Source organism: Ornithorhynchus anatinus, chromosome 10, assembly GCF_004115215.2.
Source record: "Ornithorhynchus anatinus isolate Pmale09 chromosome 10, mOrnAna1.pri.v4, whole genome shotgun sequence".
NCBI classification, from domain to species: Eukaryota; Metazoa; Chordata; class Mammalia; order Monotremata; family Ornithorhynchidae; genus Ornithorhynchus; species Ornithorhynchus anatinus.
In genome coordinates, this window is record NC_041737.1 from 145158 (window position 1) to 171928 (window position 26771).

General features: G+C 51.9%; 1 protein-coding gene and 1 long non-coding RNA gene across 2 annotated transcripts; one reads left to right on the forward strand and one right to left on the reverse strand.

Annotated features, from left to right (window-relative positions):
- Positions 1-1212: 1212 nt before the first annotated feature.
- Positions 1213-26447, forward strand: PPP2CB (protein phosphatase 2 catalytic subunit beta). Its single transcript, XM_029072973.2, has 7 exons — positions 1213-1456; positions 15256-15465; positions 18659-18832; positions 21128-21217; positions 22403-22564; positions 23856-23974; positions 25701-26447. Exons 1-7 carry the CDS (start codon positions 1355-1357, stop codon positions 25771-25773), a joined length of 930 nt encoding a protein of 309 aa, XP_028928806.1. The 5' UTR covers positions 1213-1354; the 3' UTR covers positions 25774-26447.
- LOC120638638 lies at positions 17179-22472 on the reverse strand. Its single transcript, XR_005660401.1, has 5 exons — positions 22380-22472; positions 22150-22234; positions 21773-21894; positions 18268-18919; positions 17179-18095 (listed from the first exon to the last, which is right to left on the reverse strand). It is a non-coding gene; the product is annotated as an uncharacterized LOC120638638 (long non-coding RNA).
- Positions 26448-26771: the final 324 nt, after the last annotated feature.

Genomic DNA, 26771 nt, shown 5'->3' on the forward strand with positions numbered 1-26771 from the left:
GGCAAGTGGCGGAGCCGGGATGAGAACCCATAACTTTCTGACTCCCGGGCCGGGGCTCTGTCGGCCAGGCCAGGCCAGGCCAGGCCGGGCTGCTAATTATGCCTTGATGAACCCCATTCCACGGTGGAAGACTCCCCTTCATCCCGGAGGGGATCCTCACCCAGTCGCCGCTCCGGACCTGACCGGGAGGGGACCGACAAGGCCACCCTCCCCCCGCCCGGCTCCTCCTCTCTCCTCTACGTCTCATTCGGTTGTATTTATTGAGCGTTCACCGTGTGCCGAGCGCTGCACTAAGCGCTTGGAAAGTACAGTTAGCCAACAAAAAGAGCCAGTCCCCACTCTCGCCGGGCTCACAGTGCAGAAGGCCTAGAAGCGCTAGATGACAGTGTCCCACTCTCATCTCTCTCCCTCCCTGCAGTCTCGCATCTCCTCCTGCCTTTAATAATAATACTAAGAATGTTGGTATTTGTTAAGCGCTTACTATGTGCCAAGCACTGTTCTAAGCGCTGGATGACAGTGTCCCCCCCTCATCTCCCTCCCTGCCAGTCTCGCATCTCCTCCTGCCTTTAATAATAATACTGACGCTGGTGTTTCTTAAGCGCTTGCTATGTGCCAAGCACTGTTCTAAGCGCCGGTACTGTGCTAAGCGGTAGATGAGAGCCTCCCGCTGTGACCTCTGTCTCCCTCCCTGCAGTGTGGCACCTCCTCCTACCTCGAAGACCTCTCTACTTAGGTTCACTCAATCGACCCTATTAACGGAGCGCTTACTGTGTGCGGGGCGCCACCTCAAAGTTAAGCGGTCCCAAACATTAGCGCTTAGGGTGCCTTCCCTCCCCACGCCCCATCCTCCTCCTCCTGATTTTCCTTTCCCTCGGCGGCGGCCCGCGGGGCCACGCTCCGGCCGCGCGTTCGTCCTCCCCGCCGGAGGGGGGCGCTGCGAGGAGCAGCGAGCGACCGGGGGGCGGGGGAGGGCGGTGTCAGCAATGACTCAGCGGGAGAGGGGGGGGGGGTCGGCCGAGCGAGCCGAGCCGTGCGCGCCTCAGCCGCTCGCTCCCTCCAGAGTCTCGCGAGACTTCGGCCTCTCCTGCCCCGCGCCCCCTCCCCCCGCCGGGCTCTGGCCCCGCCCCCGTCCCGTGGCCCCGCCCCCGCTCCTCCCCCTCCCCCCTCCCCTCCCCCCTTCCCCCCCCCCGGCCGGGCCCGTCCCGTCCCGTCCCGTCCCGTCCCGGGGTCCCGGCGCCTCCCGCCGGCGGGATCGGGATTGGGCTCGGGAGGGGGAGCGGGAGAAGGAGCAGGATCGGGATCGGGATCGGGATCGGGGCGGAGGCGGAGGCGGAGGGCGGGGCCCCGGGCGGCCATGGAGGACAAGGCCTTCACCCAAGAGCTCGACCAGTGGATCGAGCAGCTGAACGACTGCAAGCAGCTCACCGACACGCAAGTCCGCGCCCTCTGCGACAAGGTAACACCGCCGCCCGCCCGCCCGCCCGGACAGACACACCGACAGACGGAGAGACAGACCGACGGAGGGAGGGAGGGAGGGAGAGAGAGAGGGAGGAGGGACAGAGGGCGGCCGGCCGGGGCCGGGGCCGGGGCCGGGGCCGGGGCCGGGGCCGGGGCCGGGGCCGGAGCCGGAGCCTCTGCCGCCCGGCCCGGCCCGGCCCTCAACGCCGGGGCCCGCAGCTCCCCGATCCCTCCTCCTCCTCCTCCTCCTCCTCCTCCTCCTCCTCCTCCTCCTCCTCCTTCTCCTCCCGGGCCGGTCCCCGGTCCTCCTCCAACAGGGCCGGTCACCGATCCCCCCCATCTCTCCCTCTTCCCTGCTTCCTTCTCCTCCTCCTCGTTCTGCTCCCGGGCCTGTCCCCTGTCCCTTCTCCTCCTCCCGGATCTGTCCCCTGTCCCTTCTCCTCCTCCCGAGCCTGTCCCTCCTCCTCCTCCTCCTCCTCCTCCCGAGCCTGTCCCCGTCCCTCCTCCTCCCGGATCTGTCCCCTGTCCCTCCTCCTCCTCCCGAGCCTGTCCCTCCTCCTCCTCCTCCTCCCGAGCCTGTCCCCGTCCCTCCTCCTCCCCCGGGCCTGTCCCCTGTCCCTTCTCCTCCTCCTCCTCCCGGGTCTGTCCCCTGCCCCTCCTCCTCGTTCTCCCGGGCCTGTCCCCTGTTCCTCGTCGTCGTCCTCCTCCTCCTGGGCCTGTCCCCTGTGCCTCCTCCTCCTCCCGGATCTGTCCCTTGTCCCTTCTCCTCCTCCCGGGTCTGTCTCCTGTCCCTCGTCCTCCTCCTCCCGGGTCTGTCCCCTGTCCCTCCTCCTCCTCCTCCCGGATCTGTCCCCTGTCTCTCCTCCTCGTGCCTTCTTCCCCTCCCGGGCCGGTCCCCTGCCCCCCCGCCCCCATTATTCTCCTCTCCTCCTCCTTTTCTCCTCCTCTTCCTCTTCCTCTTCCTCTCGGGCTGCTTCCGGGTCCCTCCTCCTCATCGTCTTCCCCGGACCGGTCCCCGGTCCCTCCTTCTCATCCTCCTCCTCCTTCTCCCAGGCCAGTCCCCGGTCCCTCCTCCTTTCTGGCTGCCTCCCGATCCCTGCTCCTCCTCCTCCTCCTTCCTCTCCTCCTCCTCCCTCCCCGTCCCCCGGCCGTGCCCTCCCCCGATCCCCTTAGCCTGTCCTCCCTCTTATTTAGACAGTGAGCCCCAGGTAGGAGGGGCCGTGTCTGACCCCATTGACTTGTACCCACCCCAGCGCTTAGACCAGCGCTTGGCACATTGTAAGCACTCCACAAATGCTTGGCGTCGATGCTCCGTCTCCCCAGGTCAGGAGCAGGCTGACGGCTCCCCGCGGGGAGAGCCCAGCGGCCGGGCGGGCGGCCGGTGACCCCAACTGCCGGGTCCCGGCGGCGGAAGGGTCAGCGCAGCCCTCGAGGACCCTGCCTTCCTTCAGAGGGGCAGTCCGCCCAGCCGGCCCCAGTTAGTCGAGGCCTGTTACCGAGGCCCCTTAGAGGAGGCGCCGATGCAGGAGCTGAGGGCATGTTTCGGGTGCTTCGGGGGGTCAGCCTTTAGGGCGGGACTGCTCGGGGAGACCCCGCCAGGAGGCCCTTGCCACCGGACGGAAACAAGGGATGAGGTGATGAGCTTGCCAGTTGGAAAGTAAAAGGCTCTCTTTCCAAGGCAAGCAATTTTAATCGTACTGTAATAAACCTTCCCGAAGAGTGTTTTAGGCAAGAAGAAGCGTTCAGGAAGTCATCCGGACTCCATCCTTTTATGGAACTTGTCCACCAAACCAAGCTGGAGCTTCAAGAAGTGGCTTTCTCCATCACCAGTAATTGCTTCTGTTGCCTTTGTACTGCGTACACAGTGTCTTCGATTCTGGGTTCTCCTGAGTTTTACTTTCCAGTTGAATCCAAGAGGAGGTCTCCCACCTACTCTTTAAATCCACCCTCCAGATCCACGTCTCTGACCCGATCTCCTCTCAAGTCTGGAAATCACTTCTTTGCTCCTGCTCTCCTCTCCTCCCTCGCTGTCTTCTTCAACCTCTCGCTCACCAACCGCTCCTTCTCCTCAGCCTCCCGACACGTGCAGGTCTCCCCCATTTTACCGAAAGCCTTTCCTCACCATTTCTGCCCCTTCCAGTCATCACCCCAACTCCCTGCTCCCATTCCTACCCAGATTCCTAGAATGGACCCTGAATCCCCACCCCGCCTGAAGTTCCTCTCCCCTCTCTGCAGTCTGGCATTTGACCTGTTTATTCCAGTGAGGTTGCTACTTCCAAGGTCACCAGTGGCTTCCTTGTAGCCAAGCTCAAAGCATTCTGCCTCCATCCTGCCTCTCCTCCATCTCTCTGCCTCTTTTGACAGCGTAGCCCACTCAACAGATCTGTACTCAATTTTGCCCACCCAGTACCATCCCGGTTTTCCTCCTCCTCCCCCGCCTCTCTGTGGTCGATCCTTCTCAGTTCTGTTGTCTGGCTTCTCCTCCTCCTCCTCCTCCTCTGTCTTGCTCGGTTCTGGATTCCATACTGTATTTGTTTGACACCCAGCTTCTCAGGAACTCACCTGCTTAGGTGGCTTTGGCCGCCACCTCTATGCGGCTGAATCCCAGATCTCTCTCCTTCACCCTGATCTGTCATCCGACCTGCTATCCCGCATCTCCTCGTGCCTCCAGGACACCTCCTCTTGAATGTTCTGCCAGCACTTAATCTCTACATGCCTAAAACAGGGCTAGTCATCTTTTCCTCTCTTTTTCCCGTTTCGGTGGACCCCGTCGCCAGCCAGCCACCCTCCCCGCCTCAGAAGCCCACACCCTCGGGGTCATCCCCAACTCTTCACTGTCGTTCAACTCTCACGTTCAGTGTACGGTCAAATCTGTTTGGTTTTTCCGGCGTAACACCACTCAATTCCACCCCTTCCTCTCCACCCAGGCTGCTGTCACCCTGCTACGATTCCTTGATTATCCCATTGCATTACCCTCCTCCCTATGCTCCCACCCTTCGGCCTCTGCTCCCACTGCTGCAGGCGAGATGTAGCGTGGCCTACTTGAAAGAGCAAAGGCTTCGGAGTCATAGGACCTGTGATATTGAAGTGCTTACTATGTGGCAAACACTGAACTAGATACAGTACACAGCCTCTGTCCCACATGGAGCTCACTGGCTAAGAGGCAGCTAGTTCATCCCCATTTTGAGTAAAATGAGGCCCAGGGCAGTGAAGTGACTTGCCCAACTGGTGGAGCCGGGCAAGATCTCCTCATTCTCAGCCTGGGCTTTTTCCTGTAGACCACAGTGCCGATCACCTTCCTGAAGCGTCTCTGGGCCTACATCTCTACTCTCCATCCAACAGTGGTCTTTATTGAGTGCGTACTCTGTGCAGAACACTGGTACTAAGCGGTTGGTATACCGCAGTCAGATCTTCCCCCTACTTATTCTCACTCCTTTTCCACTACAACTCAGCCCAAATGCTTCCCTGCTCTGTCGGTCAATCAATCAATGGTATTTATTGAGCGGTTACTGCGTGCAGACTACTGTAGTAAGTCCTTGGGAGAGTACAATACAACAGAGTTGGTAGACATGTTCCACAGTTATTATTCTTATTAATATTACCACCGCTCTCCCCATCTTCAAATCCATAATAAAATTATACCTCCTTCTGAAAGACTTCCTTGACGAATCTCTCATCTGACCACCCCTACAATTCTCCTTCCCTACTCCCTCACCTCTGTACTTGAGTCTCTCTCTAAGGCTGTAGGTGCTCACTTCACCCCCCACCCCAACAGCATTTGGTTGTTCCCCCTACCTGTAATTTTGTTAATATCTGTCTCCTCTTCCAGATTGTAAACTCCTTCAGGGCAAGTAGCATACAACAGAGTTGGTAGATGCGTTCCCTGTCCGAGATGAGCTTACGTTCTAGAGGGATGACCTGAGCGGATACTCAAATGCCATTGATTGGTTGATACCAGACAGTAAAACTCCCCTCCAAACCACCTTTCCTGGCTCCCTGCATCTCACTACCTCAAACCAAAGCTCCCAATGGGCTTCCAGGCCATCCACCGTCTGACCCCACCTTCCTTACCTGCTCTATTCACTGGTTATTCACTACCCCCATCTTCACACCTGCCACCTCGCTGCATCTCGCTCTCAGCTCTCTCATTCATTCAGTCATTTATTGAGCACTTACTACATGCAGAGCACTGTACTAAGCTTGGAAGGTACAATTGGGCAACAGAGACAATCCCTGCCCAACAACGGACTCTAAACTCTCTCGCCTCTGTCCTCTCGCTCACGCTATTCCCCCAGCTTGGAACTCCCTCCCCACAGCCAGCAGACCCCAGCTCTCCCCACATTTCAAATCATAAGATCCCTCCCCTTCCAACAGGCCTTCCGTGATTCATTTCCCAGCACCCTGAGCCACATCATCCCTTTGGCTATCTTCAGGATTGACCAACCTTTTTTTTTTTTTTTTCGTATTTGTGAAGGACTTACTGTGTGCCAGCCACTCTATTAAGCGATGGCAGAGATACAAGCTCATCGGATTGGACACAGTCCATGTCCCGCAAGAAGCTTACCGTATTAATCCCCATTTTACAGATGAGGAAACAGAGGCACAGAGAAGAGAAGTGGCTTGCCCAAGGTCACCCAGCAGACAAGTGGAGGAGCTGGGATTCAAACCCAGGTTCCTCTGACTCCCAGGCCCCTCTGACTCCCAGGCCGGTGCTCTGTCCGCTAGGCCATGCTGCTTCCCCAGCTTGTGAATTTGGGTTCACCCTCCTAAGCACTCGTGTATATGTATCCATTCGATTTAATTTTTAAATCGTAAGTAGTTTTACCTTTTTTTCCTTCATTGAAGTAGGAGCCCCTTGTGAGGAGGGAACGTATCGCTTTGTTATTCTGTTCAAGGGCCCACTACAGTGCACCCCACCAAGTGGACTCTCCATCAGCACTACTCCCACCACTCCTACTTTGGTCTTTTTGGTCACTTTAGCTACTTGGGTATTTTTGTCTTCACACTCTGCAGAACCTAGTCGTGGCCTCACTTCTTGTCACTCTCCCTAGGAAATTGGTGTTGAATATTTTAACACAAGTGGCAAGAAAATGGTTCATCTTTTAAATATTTTTTGTTATTTTGTGTGGCCTAATGTGAAATCCATAAAAGCCTAGAAATTCTTTTTAAATCGATGCTAGCATACGTTCATGCTCTCCGTTCTTGCCCGGTTTTAGCTTTAGGATTAATCGGTGATCCAGAATTAGACTTGCTCACACTTGATTTGTTTGACTTTAAGACACGCTACTGCTCTATTTGGTTCACTAGGTGACTAGTTGAGTCATATTTAATGAAAGCTTTTTGGGTCATTTTAGTTAAAGCTGCTAATTAAAACAAGTAAAGTAGCCGGAAAATTCGGCCTATCCATTTCGTAGCAATGAACTCTTTCTTTTCTTACCCTGTGTTATAATTACGCAGGGGGAGGGGCTTCGTGGTTGATCATTTCCAACTTAATGCCTTTTTAAACTAGTTTTGCTCTTTGAAACAATTATAGTCCTGTGCAAGACATGTATTAAGTAGCTGTCTTTAAAAAGAAATCTAGAGTCTCTGAGAGGAGTTGCAAAGTAAATAGTCCCTTTCCATTTCTCCAACAAACCTGTTTACAGAATATAAATCTGGGAAGTGGTAGACAGAGAAGAACATTTCCAAAGAGATGCTTTTCATATTGACGGAAGAACACATTTCCCATCGGAAACTCTTCCAGCTCAGTGGGTTAAGGGCATCACCTGCCCGTAATTTATTTTAGAGCTCGTCTCCCCCGCTAGACTGTAAGCTCCTTGAGGGCAGGCATTTCTGTCCACTGATTCTACCATACTCTCCCAAGCTCTGCACACAGTAAGCGCTCACTACATCCAGTTGACTGACGATGGATTGATGGACAATCTATCCTTCCCTGCAGTATCCTCAGAGGAGATCTCCTCCCTCCTCGCAAGTGCCACCCCCTCCACCTGCGCCTCGGACCCCATTCCCTCTCACCTTCTTAAAACCATCGCCCCTGCCCTCCTCCCTTCCTTAACTTCTATTTTTAACCACTCGATCTCCAAGGGCTCCTTCCCCTCTGCCTTCAAACATGCCCACGTCTCCCCCATCCTAAAAAAACCCGCTCTTGACCCCACTTCCCCCTCCAGTTATCGTCCTATCTCCCTACTACCCTTCCTTTCCAAAATCTTAGAACGAGTCGTCTACAATCGATGCCTAGAATTCCTTAACTCCCATTCTCTCCTAGACCCCCTCCAATCTGGCTTCCGTCCCCTCCACTCTACCGAGACTGCTCTCTCTAAGGTCACCCATGACCTCCTTCTTGCCAAATCCAATGGCTCCTACTCCATTCTGATCCTCCTTGACCTCTCTGCTGCCTTTGACACTGTCGACCATCCCCTCCTCCTCCATACCTTATCTCACCTTGGCTTCACGGACTCTGTCCTCTCCTGGTTCTCCTCTTACCTCTCTGGCCGATCATTCTCGGTCTCCTACGCTGGAGCCTCCTCCCCCTCCCATCCTTTAACCGTTGGAGTTCCTCAAGGGTCAGTTCTTGGCCCTCTTCTGTTCTCCATTTACACTCACTCCCTCGGTGAACTCATCCGCTCTCACGGCTTTGACTACCATCTCTACGCAGATGACACGCAGATCTACATCTCCGCCCCTGTCCTCCCCCCTCCCTTCAGGCTCGCATCTCCTCCTGCCTCCGGGACGTCTCCACCTGGATGTCGGCCCGCCACCTAAAACTCAACATGAGCAAGACTGAGCTCCTCATCTTCCCTCCCAAGCCCGGTCCGCTCCCAGACTTCTCTATCACCGTGGATGGCACGACCATCCTTCCCGTCCCGCAGGCCCGCAATCTCGGTGTCATCCTTGACTCATCCCTCTCGTTCACCCCACACATCCTATCCGTTACCGAGACCTGCCGGTTTCACCTCTACAATATCGCCAAGATCCGCCCTTTCCTCTCCACCCAAACGGCTACCTTACTATTACGGGCTCTCGTTATATCCCGGCTAGACTACTGTGTCAGCCTTCTCTCTGACCTCCCTTCCTCCTCTCTCGCCCCGCTCCGGTCTATTCTTCACTCCGCTGCCCGGCTCATCTTCCTGCAGAAACGATCTGGGCATGTCACTCCCCTTCTTAAACAACTCCAGTGGTTGCCTATCGACCTCCGCTCCAAACAGAAACTCCTCACTCTAGGCTTCAAGGCTCTCCATCACCTTGCCCCTTCCTACCTCTCCTCCCTTCTCTCTTTCTACCGCCCACCCCACACGCTCCGCTCCTCTGCCGCCCACCTCCTCACCATCCCTCGGTCCCGCCTATCCCGCCGTCGACCCCTGGGTCACGTCCTCCCGCGGTCCTGGAACGCCCTCCCTCCTCACCTCCGCCAAACTGATTCTCTTTCCCTCTTCAAAACCTTACTTAAAAATCACCTCCTCCAAGAGGCCTTCCCAGACTGAGCTCCTCTTCCCCCTCTACTCCCTCTGCCATCCCCCCTTTACCTCTCCACAGCTAAAGCCTCATTTTCCCCTTTTCCCTCTGCTCCTCCACCTCTCCCTTCCCATCCCCACAGCACTGTACTCGTCCGCTCAACTGTATATATTTTCGTTACCCTATTTATTTGTTAATGAATTGTACATCGCCTCGATTCTATTTAGTTGCCATTGTTTTTACGAGATGTTCTTCCCCTTGACGCTGTTTAGTGCCATTGTTCTTGTCTGTCCGTCTCCCCCGATTAGACTGTAAGCCCGTCAAACGGCAGGGACTGTCTCTATCTGTTCCCGACTTGTTCATCCCAAGCGCTTAGTACAGTGCTCTGCACATAGTAAGCGTTCAATAAATACTATTGAAATACTATTGAATGGATGCCTACGACTGTGCTCTAGAGGCCCATACACACATTAGATTGAATTGCTTTGCAGTGTAGTTCAGCATTTTCATCTGACAATATGTCTGAAAAACCAGAAGTCATGTACTGGCCTACCTCCAGGAAACCCAACCCACTACCAAATGATTTCATTGGCAACTCAGAACGTAAAGCAACACCAGATTCTACTATTTAGGCAGGATGCTACCTGGCGCCTCACAGCCAGACAGCTAACAGGCCGCGTGGAGAAGGCCGGTGGACCCTGCGGAAGGCTGCAAGGCAGAGGGTGGTGACAATGAAGGGTCGGTCTCCGTACCCAGGTGAGCACCTGCAGGCTCTACTGGTGTGCAGCCTTCACTGTGGACCCACTCTGGGAGACCCGTCCTGCTCCTGGAGCCCTTTCGCCTGTGTCATCTACAGATCACGTGCGGCATCGAACGACGGGACGCTGTCACCAGCAGCGAGGTCCTGGAACCCAGCCACGTGGTTCTGGCTCTGCCAGGCTTGAGGGGGGAACAGAGAGGAGAACAGTTGATGGCGGGCTACCCAAGTGGCTGCCACGTGGGGCACTGGAAGGAGCCTACCGTCCCCGAAGGGGCAGAAAGAACATTTTAAAGATGTGGTAGAGCACAATGTCAAACGCTGCGTCCTAGCAGTGAACTGACTGTTGGAAGGCAGATTGGCACGGTGGGTAGAAATGGGAGCGGGCTGGCTCTCCTAAAACAAAAGCTTGGTAAGGAGCCCTTGTGAGCTACTGAAAAGTCTGCTCTGAATCCATCCATCAATCAATCTTATTTATTGAGTGCTTAGCAGTGTACTCAGAGCTTGGGAGAGTACAATACAACAGAATTAGGGGACATGTTCCCTGCCCAAAATGAGCTTAAAGTATAGAGGGGTGAAGACCATGCTAACCCAATGGTCACAAACATACCAGGGCTACGGGGTTCAGTCCTTACTTGTTGACGAATGCAGCGAGGCGGGGCGCTCCTACATCGGCTCCTTCGGCCCCATTCGCGCCTGTGGATGGGGCTTCACCGACAGCAGCGTCAGCTGGGAAAACTTTGAGGACTGTGGGTAAAAGGGAACAGCAGAAGAAGTTGGCTGTAACTTTCGTAAGCTGAAGTGTACAATTTTGATCCTGTGTTACATAAGCCTGAAATCCTCTTTCTCTGAACCAGATTTAGGTAGACTAATTCATCTAATTGACTGTGCTGGTATTTTGCTCAAAAGGAAGAGTTCTGAAATGCTGATGGCCTGAATTTCCGATAGGGCTCAACAAATATCCATCTAATAATCAGTGACTAGTGAAAAATCAAGATTGACTAGAAGGTAGCAAACACAACAGGGAGGCAGAGAGGCACTGAGGTAAGACCTCAGGCAAAAACAGATAAAGTTAGTAACAAAGGCAACCACCTGAGCATATTTTCTTTTAAATGGTGAACTAACATATGTCAGGTCACAGATCCACTTTTATCATGTGGCCTGCATGTATATGATATATCCACATATTCGTGTGTGTATGTTTATTTATGTATGTATATAATTTTTTGTTTTGCTTTGTTTTCTATGTATGTATGTTTCACAGAACATGATTGGGTGTGATGGTTTTCTCTGCAACACTGTATCCAGCAATTACAGTTGTCACGGTTCTTTGATTGATTGATTGATTGATTTTAAGGAGATGAGGGGAGACCTTTGTATGCAGACTGTGTCACCCTGACTTGCTGTCTTTATTCACCCCCCCCCCCCAGCCCCAGAGCACTTATGTCCATATCCGTAATTAATTTCTTTTAACGTCTGTCCCCCCCGCAACCAGACTGTAAGCTCGAGGTAATGTCTGTTAAATTGTTATATTTTACTCTCCCAATTGCTTAGTACAGTGCTCTGCGTATAGTAAGTGCTCAATAAATACAACTGATTGATTTATCCTTAGACTGTAAGCTCGCTGTGGGCAGGGAATGTGCCTATTGTATTACATTCTCCCAAGCACTTAGAACAGTGCTCTAAGGAGTACAGAGAGGAATGAAGAGGCAGAGGCCAGATTGCAGCAGGACAAGAACGGAGTTGGAGGAGAAGAAATGGAGGCAATGGGTATAGACGACCCATTGGAGGGGTTTAGGCAGGACTGGGGGCAGGGGCAGGGAGATGGGGGCAACGTTGTACTCTCCCAGCTGCTTAGTCCCATGCCCTGAACACAGTAAATGCTCAATAAATACCTTTGATTGACTGACAGATGGAGAGTCCAGCGGGATTAAGGCGAGACATTTATTTTTAAAAGGGAAAACCACTTGGTTTCTTACCATGTCGGTCAGCTCGCTGCTCTGAATTTTGTTGTGGGCCCTCTAACATCTGTAGGCCTCCTCTGTAGAATTCTGGGACTGGTAGAATAAGTGGGTGAGGAGGAATCAGCAAAAAAAAAATATTTAAAACAATAACTCAAGGATAGTGCTAACATCGTTTTGCAGATCTGTTCGAAAATGATCTGAATAGAGAGCTTTACGTAAATAGTAACGGGAAGCTAACGGGAGACATTGCTTCGAAAACAGGATGGATTAAAATACTGGCAGCGTCCAGATTCGGCCACCAATCAATTTCATCTGGCTCTTCCCCGGCCCCCTCCACTGCCCCCCAACAAGGGGCTCAGCGGGGCCGGGGCAGGTGAAGAGAAGCAGCGTGGCGCAGTGGAAAGAGCATGGGCTTTGGAGTCAGGGCTCGTGAGTTCGAATCCCAGCTCTACCACTTGTCAGCTGTGTGACTGTGGGCAAGTCACTTAACTTCTCTGTGCCTCAGTTCCCTCATCTGTAAAATGGGGATTAAGACTGTGAGCCCCACGTGGGACAACCTGATTCCCCTATGTCTACCCCAGCGCTTAGAACAGTGCCCTGCACATAGTAAGCGCTCAACAAATACCAACATTATTATTATTATTATTATTAGGTGGTCAAACTGGGATACGGAAAGTGCCCAGATCAGCTTGGTAGCCTTCGCACAATCAGCCATCTGTGATCAGTTCTTCCTCTTTTAGGAGGAAAAGGTATTTCTCCCCGTGGGTAGTAAGAAGGAGTTGGAGGAAACACTGTAGATAAGACATTAACAGTCGTAACTGGAGGGGTAGGTTGGGCAATACTGGAGTACTACCTCATTTTTCTTCCTCGGTTTAAGAGGTGCAATCTGACCTTGAGAGAAACAGAGCTCAGTTCTCCAAATTGACCTTTTTTTTTTAATGCTATTTGTTAAACATTTAGTCTGTGCCAGGCACTGTATTAACTGCTGGGGAAGATACAAGCTAATCAGGTTGGACACAGTTCATGTCCCACATGGGGTTTACAGTCTTAACCTCCATTTTACAGACGAGGTAACTGAGGCACAGAGAAGTGTAGTGACTCGCCCAAGAGCACCTAGCTAATCCTCTAGACTGTAAGCTTGTTGTGGGCAGGGAATGTGTCTGCTAATACTGTTGTCCTCTCCCAAGCACTTAGTCCAATGTTCTGCACACAGTAAGCACTCAATAAATACCATTAATTGATTAAATAATCTTCCAGATTATAAATTTTTTAGGACTATCTGTAGTGACTTTAAAGATGCCTTAAAGGTAGCTGGCAAGTTAAGAAAGATGGAGTCTTGCTTATCGCTGTTATTGTGGCCCTTTTCTCTGCCGATCTATGCATATAATTGTAAGTGTTCACTGTCTGGTGAACATGGAAGAATCTGATTGGATTCATCCATCAGTAGCATTTATAGACAACGATATGTATCTACCTCCTGCTCAGTACCAAGCACAGCCCAAAGCGCTTGTGAGAGCACAGTGGAGTTAGGAGATGTGGTCCCTGCTCTCAGTGTAGCAGGAGAGGTGGACACTACAATCAGTTACATAATGGAAGGAAGGGAAGAGCAGAGGGAGGGAAGGAGGGAGTTCAGTCCTTGAATTGCTGCTTCTGGACACATCCTACATACATCCCATCCCTCAAGTGCTACAAAGCTTATGTGCCTGCAAGTGCTCAGGTAGCAATGGAAGTGCTGAATTGGGTGGTAGCTTTGGAGGGGATAAAACCTGTGGAGGTTAAAGATTAATCAAGGAAGGCCTCCAGGAGGCTATATGAAGAAGGGCAGAACTGTTGTCCTGTAGATTTTAAGGGAAAGGAGATTCTAGCAGAGGGATTTGCTTTAAAAAAAAACCTTTTAGTGACAGTCAAAATTTCAGAATGGCTCACTCTTTTTTAATGGCATGTGTTAAGCATTTACCTTGTGCCAAGCACCATCCTAAACACTGGGGTAGAGACGAGATAATCAGCATGGCTTTGTGGATACAGCATGAGCCTGGAAGTCTGAAGGACCCGGTTTCTAATTTCAGCTCTGCCAACTGAATTGCATATTCCAAGCGCTTAGTACAATGCTCTGCACATAGTAAGTGCTCAGTAAATACTACTGAATGAATGAACTTGTCTGCTGTGTGACTCTGGGCAAGTCGCTTCACTTCTCTGTGCCTCAGTCATCACACTGGGAAAATGGGGATTAAGATCATAAGTCCCATGTGGGACACGGATTGTGTCCAACCTAGTGATCTTGTATCTACCCCAGCGCTTAGAACAGTGCCCGAGATATAGTAAACACTTAACAAATACCATTTAAACACCCACCCTCATCAAAAAAAACCCCAAAACAAACAAAAAATCAAGTCAGACACGGCCCCTGGTCCCATCCGGAGCTCTCGGTCCAAGAGGGGGAGGCAGACCAGGTATTGAATCCCCAAATGAGGAAACAGGCACAGAGAAGCTAAGCAACACACCTACAGTCACCCAGCAGGCAAGAGGCAGAGCCGGAATCAGAACCCGGGATCTCTGACTCCAAGCCTCAGGCTGTTTTCCCTCTGCCTCTTTGCTTCTCTAGGAATACAGGACAAGTAAAGCGCGTGTGTTCCGGTGGGCCAGCTCACCCTGCCTGATGAAAATCTGGGGCTGAATCCTGCTCTCCAGAAACCAAACTGGGCAGCAGGTCTGAGAGCCCCAGCCCTCCAAGGCCGGGATTGGCTGCTGCCCTCCATGGTGGGGTGGCATTCTGGAAACGTAGCGGCCCCGGGCCAGCTCTGGGCAAGGTTGGGCAGGGCGGGGCGGGGCCAGGCTGGGTGGGGTTCAGGCAGGCAGGTAAGATGTGCAAAGTTTTTGCCTTTTCATTCCACTTGTGGAATTGTGCCTTAAAAATCTCCAAGCCTCAGCAGCCTTCCAGCTGCAACCCTCCCCAGTCTATTGGGAGATGGCAAATGGACTGTTGGTTGTTTTCTAACCGATCCTTTCTTCCGGTTGTTCTGCCAGTCCGTCCTTTGACTTTGACCTATCAAGTGGCTCCCTTTCTTGCAGGTGATATTGATCCCTTTGCTGGCCAGAGATGAGTCCGGGGAGGCTGTGTTGCAGGGGAAGCACGAGTCTGTGACTTGTCACTGTAGGGAGCTGGATGTGGCTGCCCGAAATCCCGGGGCAACATTGGTTTAGTGGCGGAGGAGCAGAGTCTCTGCTGATTTAGCTGAAATAAGGGTGGGAGCTCTTTTTTTGTGATTCCATGGTCTTTTTTAAGCACTATGTGCCGGGCACTGTACTAAGCACTGGGGTAGGTACAAGCGAATCAGGTTGGATACAGTCCCTGTCCCTCGTGGGGCTCCGTGAGGATGAAAATCTTCATCCCGATTTTACAGACGTAGTAATGGAGGCACAGGGAAGTGAAGTGACTTGCCCAAGGTCACCTAGCAGACAAGTGACGGAGATGGGATTAGAACCCAGGGCCTTCTGACTCCCAGTCCTGTACTCTATCCACCAGGCCACGCTGCTCCTCGTGGATGATTATTGAATGATTATTAGGAAGCCCACTGTAGCATTCAGTCTTTGGTCACCAACTGAACTCCTTCATTTTCCCAACAGGCAAAAGAGATCTTAACCAAAGAATCCAATGTTCAGGAGGTGCGTTGCCCCGTCACTGTCTGTGGAGATGTTCACGGACAGTTCCACGACCTCATGGAGCTCTTCAGAATCGGCGGGAAATCCCCGGACACCAACTACCTGTTCATGGGGGACTATGTGGACAGGGGCTATTACTCCGTGGAGACTGTGACTCTTCTAGTAGCATTAAAGGTACAGTTTTCTTCGCATGTTAATTCCCGAATGGCTGTTGTCATTTAGGTTGAGAGACTGAAAGCTAACCGGGGAGTAGGTGGAAGGGATCGTTTCACTTGCAGCCTACGAATCCACTCCTGCCTTCAGAGGTTGCAGCTCCCAAAAGGATTTTCTGGACTTACACTGGAAAATGTAAAATGGGTACTGCTGGCTTCTTCGTCGGTAAATTCGAGAAACTCCTTGCCCCTTCACTTAGTTCGTCATCATAGCCGAGATGCAGAGGGCATCCTGGGGTCTGAGACCTTTACGGTCCCCAGGTTTGGGGACTCTCACGGGAAAACGACCATTGCCCTGCCCTTTCTATTGGAAGGCATCAAGGTCGGCCACAGTCCTGCGATCCATTCCCCGGGGAGGGGCTCCTTGGGGGTTCCCTGAATAATAATAATAATGATTAGACTGGCATTTGTTAAGCACTTATGTGCCAAGCACTGTGCTAAGTGCTGAGGTCGATACAAGATCATCAGGTTGGACATAGTCCCTGTCCACATGGGGCTTACGATCTAAGTAGGAGGGAGTAGGATTTAATCCCCGTTTTACATATGGGGAAATTGAGGCCCAGAGAAGCGAAGTGACTTGCCCAAGGTCACACAGCAGACAGGTGGCAGAGCTGGAATTAGAACCCACTTCTTCTGACTCCCAGGCCCCTGCTCTTTCCATTAAGCCATGCTGCTTTTGCAATCTTCTGCTTCTGAAAACAGAAGGTTAAACGAGGGGGGTTGTAAACCAAGCAGCACGTCCCATAATCATCATCGTCAGCAACCTCACTGTCATCGTTGTGGTATTTGTTAGCGTTTGCGATGTGCCGAGGACCATACTAAACGCTGGGGTTCTGTCACCACCTAATGTTAAATTGAAAGGGTCTTTAATCCCTCTTCATAGCTTCAGAATATTGAATCTCACACCAAATCTTGTCGGCTCAACCTTCAGCAGGTGGCTAAAATCCACCCTGTTCTCTCCATCCAAACTGCTACTGTGCTGATCTGAGCACTTCTTTTATCCCACCGTGACCTCGGCATCAGCCTCCTCACTGATCTCCCTGCCTCCTGTCCCTCCCCACTCCTGTCCTTACTTCACTCAGCTCCCTGGATCGTTTTTCTAAAAGACATTCAGTCCATATCTCCCCATTCCTCAAGAAACTCCAGTGGTTGCCCATCCACCTCCGCATCAAACAGGAACTCCTTACCGTCACACAATCGGCTCGCTCCCTTCTACCTTACCTCGCTGCCCTTCTACGGGAGCCCAGCCCACACTTGTAGCACCAGGTTGCTCACTGTGCCCTATCTTATCTGCCTTTCCCATATAACCTCTCTGGCCTGGAACTCCCTCCCCTTCCATATATGCCAGACCACCATTCTGTCCATCTTTAAAGTCTTATTAAAGTTACATCTCCTCCAAAAGGACTGCCCCAATTAAGCTCTCTTTTTCCCGACTCCCTCTTCTCTTTCACGTTACTTTGACACATGGATCTGTACCCTTTAGTCACTTGATATTCACCCCATCCTCAGCCCTTCGGCACTTACATACATAACGATAAGTTATTCCGTGATATTAATGTCTCTCTCCCTTTCTAGACCATATGCTTCTTGCGGGCAGGGAATGTCTACCAGCTCTGTTGTGTGGTTCTCTCCCAAGTGCTTAGTAGAGTGCTCAGCACACAGTCAATGCCCAATAAATAAATACCACTGTTGATGATGACGATGTTGATGATGATGATGGTAGGGAGGCGGTGTTTATCCCGAGGTCACCTGTGTAGCGCCATCTTGAGGTAGAAGAGGGCTAAAAGAAGAGTGTTGAGTCGGGGGTGGTGAGGTCCTTGGGAAGCCCTCTGCGATGCTGTGTTTTGGCTGGAGATTGGCCCGGAAGAGTCAGATGGGCTCCAGCTGTCCCAGGGTACTCAGACCACAGCCTCTTCTCCCTAGAGCAAGCAGGGCCACTTGGGCAGATTTGGACTCCCTCCACTCGGGCAGTGAGGTCGCCATCCTGAGGCTAACTTTCCCCAGAATCTGTAAGCAACCCGTTGGCCCGCCCGGAATTTTAAAGAAGGCACTCGAATGATTTCATTTCACCGGGGCTTGAGGTTTGGAAAGACTCCTCTTGACCGGAGCCACTGATTCGCCCGCCTCTAGAGGTCCGGCCTCCCACCTTGGTTTGGTTGGTTCACGTGAACTGTTGCAGGAGAAGTTAGCCCAACCTTGATTTCCCACACTCAGCCTGGAGTAATTGAATATGGAAACATTTCGATGCTGCCTACTGAAAATACCCGGCAAATAAATGTTCCAGAGTTTCTGGCTCAGGTGACAGCTTTTTAGAGCTCCTGCAGAAACCCGGGGATAGAGCAGGATGGAAATCTGTGCCGGGCAGCTGCCCCAGCACTGGGGACCCTGACGCCCAGCCTGGCTATGGCGGGTAGGCAGGGTAGCCCCACCACTTCTGTCTTTTTGGTGTTCACTGACCTAGCAGGGATTCAACAGACATGGCTGTCTTACATGGGTTGCTAAAGTGGATCGATGTTCACACTTATCTGGCACAGCGGAGTTTCTTCTCTTCCTTCCCTCCGTTCTCTCCCCGCTTGCTCCCATCCTCCACATCTGAGGAAGAAATATGGGAAAGCAAGTCAGAATAATGGTCGGCCCTTGGGACAGTAGTCCCTAGGCTGCCCGAGGGTGGCATAAGTCAGCCTGGGTGACGAATTCTCATGTGCACTTGGCCGGGTGCTCGGGGAGATAGTAATAGTAATTATGGTATTTGTTAAGCACTTACTTTGTGCCGAGCACTGTTCTAAGCGCTGGATGATGGAGCATCGGGAAGTGGGTTGGCTATGACCATCCGGAGACGGAATTGTTGTTGAGCCTGTTGGGAATTGTAGCGGGGGGAAAAAGGTGCATGCACCCAGGCAAGGAGGGGCCATTATTTTAGCCCGTGGGCCCTTTGGGAATTTCCACACCTCATCTGGTATGTGTAGACTTCTCTAGTCCTCTTGGAGATGGCACATTGGCTAGACGGGGAGGTCGGGGCCGGGCCGCTGCACATTGGCTGGATGGGGAGTTTGGGGCTGGACCACTGAGAAAAACTGGGAATTCATCTAAAAGTAGCCCAAACTGTACGGAGGAGAGGGTCTGCGTATTCGTCACTCTTCCTTTTCTCTTTCCAGGTGCGCTATCCAGAACGCATTACGATATTAAGGGGAAACCACGAGAGCCGACAAATTACACAAGTGTATGGCTTTTACGATGAATGTTTACGGAAGTATGGAAACGCCAATGTTTGGAAGTATTTTACAGATCTTTTTGATTATCTTCCACTTACCGCTTTAGTCGACGGACAGGTACGATGTGTGATTCCCAAAGAACAGCCAGTAGATTGACTCCACGGGCAGCTCAGACCTCAGCTCTCTCAAAGGCGTCTATGGATCCTAGGGCCAGATCAGATCAGACTGTGAGAGTAAGCAGGCAGCAGGGATGAGGGGAGCGGTTGAGTGGGGAAATGGCCACTAGTCTTTATTGTTGTTGTTTTTATGGTATCTGTTAAGTGTTCATTATGTGTCAGGCACTGTACTACGCGCTGGGGTAGATACAAGCTGACAGGTTGGACACAGTCCATGTGCCCCATGGGGCTTAGAGTATTAGTCTCCATTTTAGAGATGAGGGAACTGAGGCAGAGAGAAGTGAAGTGACTTGCCCAAGGTCACCCAGCAGATAAGTGGCAGAGGTGGGATTAGAACCCAGTTCCTTCTGACTCCCAGGTCCGTGCTCTATCCAGTAGGCCTTAAATTCCTTAATTCCCTTAAATTCCCCCTTACCTTCTCGACACAGCAGGAGGCTGCGGCCCAGAGTACCGAGCAGCGGGTGCCTTCTCCTCTCAGAGTCTCAGATCCCCCGCTCTGTCCGGTCACCTCTGCAGGAATGTGCATGGGACGGGCAGATGGCCAGGCATCCCCATTGGCATGGCAAATTAGGATTTACTAGGTTTTGTCATACCAGGTCTGCTGTGACTCGTTCACTGCAAAGGGTTTTGGAGATATGGAACCACTAAGCTGGAAAGCTTGCTATGGTCAGAGCCTGAGGGAGAATGTGGCCCGTGAAAAACGAGTTGAAACAAGCTTACTATAAAAGAATGTAAAAGGACCGTGACTGAATTAAGTTTGTTTTACCTTTCTAAAAATGTTCAGAGAGTTAACTAATAAAGATTGCTCTTGGGTTTAAGTGAGCAACTGTTTCTTCCAAAATATGACTCAGTGTAATAATAATACTAACTGTGGTACTTGTTAAGCACTTTCTTTGTACCGAACATTGTATTTAGCACTGGGGTAGAGAGAAGATAACCAGGATGGACACAATCCCTGTTCAACGTCGGGCATGCAGTCTAATCCCCATTTTACAGAGGAGGAAACTGAAGCCCTTGAGAAGTGGAATGACTGTAGACTTTACAGTCTACAGACCCTTAGTGTGCCTAAGGGCACACAGCAGGCAGATATCAGGCAGACTCAGGTATAGAACCCAGGTCCTCTGACTCCTGGGCTGGGCTCAGAGTTGGCACCTATTAAATTCTAGGTTGATTTATACTGAAAGGTTAAAAAAAACCTCACAGGTTTTAAGAGTTTCTTAAACATTAAGGATTTTCTTATAGTGTACTTTCCCAAGTGCTTAGTTCAGTGCTCTGCCTACAGTAAAACTCCAAAACTCCTCAAAAAACTCCAGCGGTTTGCCCATCCACCTCCGCATCAAACAAAAACACCTCACCATTGGCTTTAAAGCACTCTACCACCTTGCCCCTCATCTCACCTCTCCTCACCTCACCTCACCAGAAGCAGCGTGGCTCAGTGGAAAGAGCACGGGCCTGGGAGTAAGAAGGAACTGGGTTCTAATCCCACCTCTGCCGCTTGTCTGCTGTGTGACCTTGGGCAAGACATTTAACTTCTCTGTGCCTCAGGTACCTCACCTGTAAAATGGAGATTAAGACTGTGAGCCCCACGTGGGAAAACCTGATTACTCTGTATCAAACTCAGTTCTTAGAACAGTGCTTGGCACATATTCAGCCCTTAACAAATACCATAATTATTACTATTATTATTATTACATCGCTCCTCTCCTTCTACAACCCAGCACACACACTTCGCTCTTCTAATGCTAACCTTCTCACCGCGCCTCCATCTCGTCTGTCTCGCCGTCGACCCCTAGTCCACATCCTGCCTCCGACCTGGCACATCCTCCCTCCTCAAATCTGACAATTACTCTTACCCCTTCAAATCGTTACTGAAGACCCATCTCTTCCAAGAGGGCTTCCCAGGCTAAGCCCCGCCTTTCCTCTTCCCCCACTCCCTTCTGCATCACCCTGACTCGCTCCCTTTGTTCTTCCATCCTCCCAACCCACAGCACTTACGTACATATCTGTCATTTATTTATTTGTATTGGTGTCTGTCTCCCCCCTTCTAGACTGTAAACTCGTAATGGGCAAGGAATGTATCTGTTTATTGTTGTATCGTACGCTCCCCAGTGCTTATTACAGTGCTCTGCACCCTAAGTGCTCAATAAATACGATGAATGAATGAAAGTGCTCAATAAGTACCATTAATGGAGTCGTAAAATAACCCAGAACTATCTTATCCTTCATTTCCGGGTAGATCTTCTGCCTCCACGGTGGCCTGTCTCCATCCATAGATACGCTGGATCATATAAGAGCGCTGGACCGTCTGCAAGAAGTTCCCCACGAGGTAAACGGAGTCAATCAGAAAGCCTGAAATCTCGCCACTCAATTTATTCATTTTGATAATGTAACTAGTTTTCCTGTGTGTCTCCCCTGTTAGAGTGGAAGCTCCTTGTGGCCAGGGAACGTGTCATTTAATTACTCTGTCCTTCCCATTCATTCAATCATATTTTTGGAGCACTTACCGTATGCAGAGCACTGTACTAAGTGCTTGGGAGAGTACAGTATAACAATAGACACATTCCCTGCCCACAGTGAGCTTATAGTCTAGTGCAGTTGCACTCCCCTCCCCACCCCAACCCTGCTTAAGTAGGTCCTCAGCAAATGCCCCTACTCCAGCAACAGCTCCTCTGGAGGCCAGGTTCCCTGCTGTGAATTCACATCGGCACTTAAATGGTTGAGCTCAGCTCCTGCCCAAATGATTCTTTAGAAAAAGTTAACTGGGGCCAAAATATGCGAGCACCCAAAGATTTAGTGGCTGCTTCTTTTGATAGCAGGTGAATAATGGAAAGTAGCTGAAACCTGCAGGTTAAATTGAAAAGGAAAAAAACCAAAAACCAACCTGGGACCTAGGATCGTCAGCTTGATTGCATATCCCTGGTGGCCCCATGCCAGGGACTGCTGCGTAGCCCGTCCTGGGTTCGGAATTGAGGTTTCAGCACCTGCTCACGTACTGAAGAAGTTCTTCCAAGTCGAGAGAAGAGAGAAATCAACAAGGCTGCTGTTGCACTGGGCTTTAGATTCTGGGATCAATAGTTGGTTTCTGCCCCAGTTCAGTCAAACAAGGTTTTCCCTTTTGTACCCACGGGTTTGTTTTTCTTGGCCCCTTGGGCACTTGACTTAGTACAGGTGCTTAGTAGAGTGCTCTGCACACAGTAAGCACTCAGTAAATACTACTGAATGATCGTATAACTGCTTTCTCCATGGTCTCACAGTTACCTAGTTGATGTTCTCTGCCTTAGGAGAGATCTGGGAAGGGGTTTCCAGGAAAACCAGGTCCAGGGCGGGCCCGCTCTGAGAAGCCCTGGGGAAGAGCCGAGTTACCGTTTCAGCTCCCGCGAGGGGTCCCGACCTGAGTGTACCCCTAGCTTCCGCAGAACCTGCCAGGCCCCTTATCACGGAGCGGAATGCCACCACCATTCGTCACCCGGGTTCCCGATGAGGTTTACCTGCGTTTTACTCCATTTGCCAGGGGCCCATGTGTGATCTGCTGTGGTCCGATCCAGACGATCGCGGCGGGTGGGGAATTTCCCCTCGGGGGGCCGGTTACACCTTCGGACAAGACATCTCGGAAACCTTTAATCACGCCAACGGGCTGACCCTGGTTTCCCGGGCTCACCAGCTCGTCATGGAGGTATGTGTGTTCATTCGCTATGAAAGAAGCAGTTCCGCTTGGAGCGGGCGATTTGCTGAAAAGCGGGGGCAGTGGGGAGGGCGCTGGGGAGTCAGGCCCGATCAGGGAAGCCGACTGAGACGCCACCGTCAGTCAGTGGTATTTACTGAATGCTTACTCTTTGCAGAGCACTGTACTAACCGCTTGGGAGAGGACAGTACCACAGGGTTGGTAGACAGTCTCCTTGGGGAACGTCTGTTCTTCGGGAGTACAGTCCTTTGGTCTTGTGAGCCCTCAGCAGGTAGAATCCAAGCACAACTACAGGCAGAAATACAGAGTGACTGAGAAAGTCTTTCCTCAGCCTTTGGCTAAGGGGGAGGCTCGCTCATACCTTGAGGTAGAGCCCTTGAAGATTGGCCACCCGAATGTCCCTGGGGCACCCCTCCTTAGCAGGGCCCCCCCTGAGGCATTCCCAGGGTGGAGTGACCAGAATCCGTTCTGGGCAGCAGCGGGTCCCAGGGGCGAGAGCCAGGAATGGTCTCGGGCAGAGAGAGCGAGTCCATTTGGGCAGCCGAGGTCCACTCTGCCAGCCTCTCAGCCATCTCTGGAAACTGGAAACTAGTCTGGAAAGCTATAAAAGCCGACATCACTTTTCCCCCTCCCCTCCCCTCCCATGCTTAACTGTCTGGGGAGCTCAGGGGTGCAAAGGACTCAGCCTTTCCTGCCAGAGGGTAGATTTCTGTTTATTTTCCCTGGACACCATGGGTCCGGACCTCTCTGGCAGAGGTGGAGTATTGCCGCTTGACATAGCTTTTTCTCAACAAGTATCCAGCCCACTAGCCCTCCAGGTGCCTAGCTTTTAATGTTCTCTTTTGGACCCGCAGTCACGGTGCAGTGAGTGTGGCATTCTGGTTGACCAACTGTCGGAATTTCCTGTTTGGAGGAAATAGCTGGCGGTCTACCCTGGTCCCCGAACTGAGGGGGAGCGGGGTCCGAGGAAGAGAGAGACTAGAACTCCTGCAGGGCCCCGTGGCCTTCGCTTGGTCTGGAAAGACGACCTGGCCATTTAGAAATCAGTCTTCCAGTGTTGCCCCAGTTGAACTGGGACATCTGGGGGATGTCTGCTCCCTGCCCCCCATTTCTAGAGACCATCCATAGGTAACACGTTGTGAGACATCTGAGCAATCAAGGGCTTTACCTCTGCTCTACACTGTGGTCCAACTTCTGATGGAGAAAACATTTTAATGGTTGGGTTTTTTTGGGGGGGGGTTGTGTGTATGTGTGTGTGTTTGTGTTCGCTCCAACACTGCAGGGATACAACTGGTGTCACGATCGGAATGTGGTTACCATTTTCAGCGCACCAAACTACTGTTATCGTTGTGGGAATCAGGCCGCTATCATGGAACTAGATGACACTTTAAAATATTCCTTGTAAGTAACTTAAAATTTTGTTTTTACGGGTCAGCCTTTGGGAAGGAAAGGGAAAAGATCCAGGTAACAGAAATGAGGACAACATTTCCCCTTTGGAAATAAAAATAAAGGGAACAGCCCTGTTTTTTTAGGCCCAATTTATGCCTTTCTAGAGGATAATTTGTCCCCGCTGGGGAGTAGAAGGGCTGTACTTCCCCGACCCCAAATAATCATTCTGATTAGCAGCATTTGTTGAGGCCTCACCGTGAGCAGAGCACTGCACTAAGCACGTGGTAATATGCCACAGAGGTCAAGGACCCGAACCCTGGCCTCCAGAAGCTTACCGTCACAGGCGGAGAGCGTCGTTGACTGTGCCGTGGCATAGATAGGAGCACTGAGACAAATGGAAATGCCAAAAAGCAGACGGACGCACTTAGAACCGCTAAGCCACCTTAGGTGGCAAGACCGGGAATGGGTAGGATTAAACAGGGAAGGTTGCCACTGCTTGGAAAATGGGAGAACTGGGGACTGGCAGGTGGAAGGGGGCAGGGGAGGGAGTAGGCCTTCATGACGGGAGAAAGGATGGGGCCGAGAAATCGGAGCGGGAGAGTCACCGGGAAGTACATTTCCAAGGTGAACATGGTCAGAACTAGAGTGCCAGCTAGGGCGTGGTGTCCAAAGAGAGCAGATAGGTTACAGGGGGAGCACACTGGCAAACCAGAGCGCTCTTCTGGTGTGATCTGTGGTACTGGAATAATGATTTCATTTTGGATTGATCACGGACAAGAGACTAAGGTAGGGGGCTCAGATGTTATTCGTTTCTATTTCCTCACCACCATCCTCCCTGGCCCGGAAGCCCAAGGTCTCGATGTCCTCCTTGACTTCTCGTTTGGTCAGCGTGCGGAGACTCCTTGCCACTGGCGGGGGGGCCTTCAAGTCGTGGCCCCTCCTGTCGGGAGGAAGGCCCTCTCCATGGCCCCACGTTTTCCATTCCATTCGAGAGCACTCTCCCGCATTCATTCCCTAGCGACGTTCTCCCTACCACAGCACCGCCGTCCCTCCCCTTCCCCCCATTCTGCCCCAGACAGCCACCACATCCCCCACCTCCCCCTGGGCTCGCTCTGCTCCCGAGCCGGGGGCCGGGATGGCCCGAGCAGGGAGGGGAAGGCGGGAGTGGCAGCGGCAGCGTTGACTTGCAGTAGCAGCTGCAACCGCAGAAGCTGCTTTCTCCGAGCGGGGTTAGTTAACGGAGGAGTGCCAAGTGCAGAGTGTAGGAGGGGGAGCGGGAGGGCTGCGGGGGACCGGACCGTGGGCCCTGGGTGAGGGGAAGAGCGGGCCGGGAGGGAATCGATCCTCTGAAGTGACTGGGAAGAGCAGCACGGGGGCAGGGTGAGAGAAGGCGGAGGTGAGCCAGCCGGCAGAGCCGCTTGCATCCTCAGGATGGTGGCGACCTGGGTGACGCCTCTGCTGATAGCTTTGTCGCATACTAGCTACATACTAGTTACTAGTTCTTCTTTCAGATGAAAATCGATCTAGCTAGCCAACACTGCACTTTGAGCCTCGATGCCGGCAAAGCCGTCCGAAGCCTACTCCTGTTTCCGTTTCAGTAGCGCGCTAATTAGAAAGCACAGCTCGTCCTTTCTCCATTTTGGTGCCGGGTCGGGAGGTTGTCTTGGGCTGGGTTTCAGCTAAGTCCTCGCCCGCCCTAAGTTGGGGTCCCCCAGAGTGCATGTTTCCCTTCCAACAGCCTCCAGTTTGACCCGGCCCCCCGCCGCGGTGAGCCCCACGTGACCCGGCGCACACCCGACTACTTCCTGTAAGTGCTCTTGGCCAAGAAGCGGCCGCTGGGGAATCAGCCCACGTTTCCAACAACAATCACCTACCTAACTCACTTACCGACCGCCACGGGAACCGGTTGCGATCTGCCTCCCCACAGTCAACACAGCACAGGCTGGAGCGGGCCATTCTGGCGAGGAACGTTCAGCACAATGAGAGACTGAAACTCAGAACGACACCATGTCCTAGATCTGTCAGTCCAGCACTCTGTATGCCTGCTGTGTTGTGTGTGTGTGTATGTGTGTGTGTGTGTGTGTGAGAGAGAGAGAGAGAGAGAGAGAGAGAGACTGCTTTTCTCTGGACTGTTCAAACGGAAAAGGTAATTAATACCACCGTCCAGCTCATTTGTGCATTAGTTGTAGTGTTGAACTGGCATGAGTTATATAGAACTTGGAGTTTATTTTTAAGGAAAATGCCCTAACTAATGCCCACATAACCCATCACCCTTTATTTTACTGACATGTACGAAGAATTTAACTGGAGAAAGGAAACGATTCCTCTGGGGAGTATGTGGTCATAACATTTAAAGAGATTTCTCTTCATTTAAGCTAAATTACTGTTTTGTGTTGCTCTACCTTTTTTCTGTATATTTGTCATGAAAGTGCTTGCATCTTACTTGGTGTATTTGAATAAACAAACCGTCACTTGTGCACCAAGACCTTTCGTGAGTGTGGTTGCATTAGCCGGAAGCTTTGCCAGTGTTGAAAACTGAGCCAAGTGCCGCTTGGCTTTGACAAAAGCATAGAAGTCTCTCCTTTACCTGTCCGTTGAGCTCTAAAAGACGGCACTCTTTGAACACTGAAGACTGTAGGAATTACTGCAGCCTTAATCCTCTCATGCCGGTCTCCTACTAGAACTTGTTTCTTCCCGGGAAGCCGAGGCCCAGATCGCCACCATCTTTGCCTCGTCCATCCTGATTATCTGCTGAGTGCCTCTGTCCGCTTGGAGTCCAACAGGCAATGCCCCCAGCCACCGGAGAGAC

Excerpts from the sequence above, each read along its gene's own strand:
- PPP2CB (XM_029072973.2), top strand. The coding sequence starts at position 1,355 with ATGGAGGACAAGGCCTTCACCCAAGAGCTCGACCAGTGGATCGAGCAG. Across the intron at positions 1,457-15,255 it reads TCCGCGCCCTCTGCGACAAG|GCAAAAGAGATCTTAACCAA; the intron begins GTAACACCGCCG and ends TTTTCCCAACAG. Across the intron at positions 15,466-18,658 it reads CTCTTCTAGTAGCATTAAAG|GTGCGCTATCCAGAACGCAT; the intron begins GTACAGTTTTCT and ends TTCTCTTTCCAG.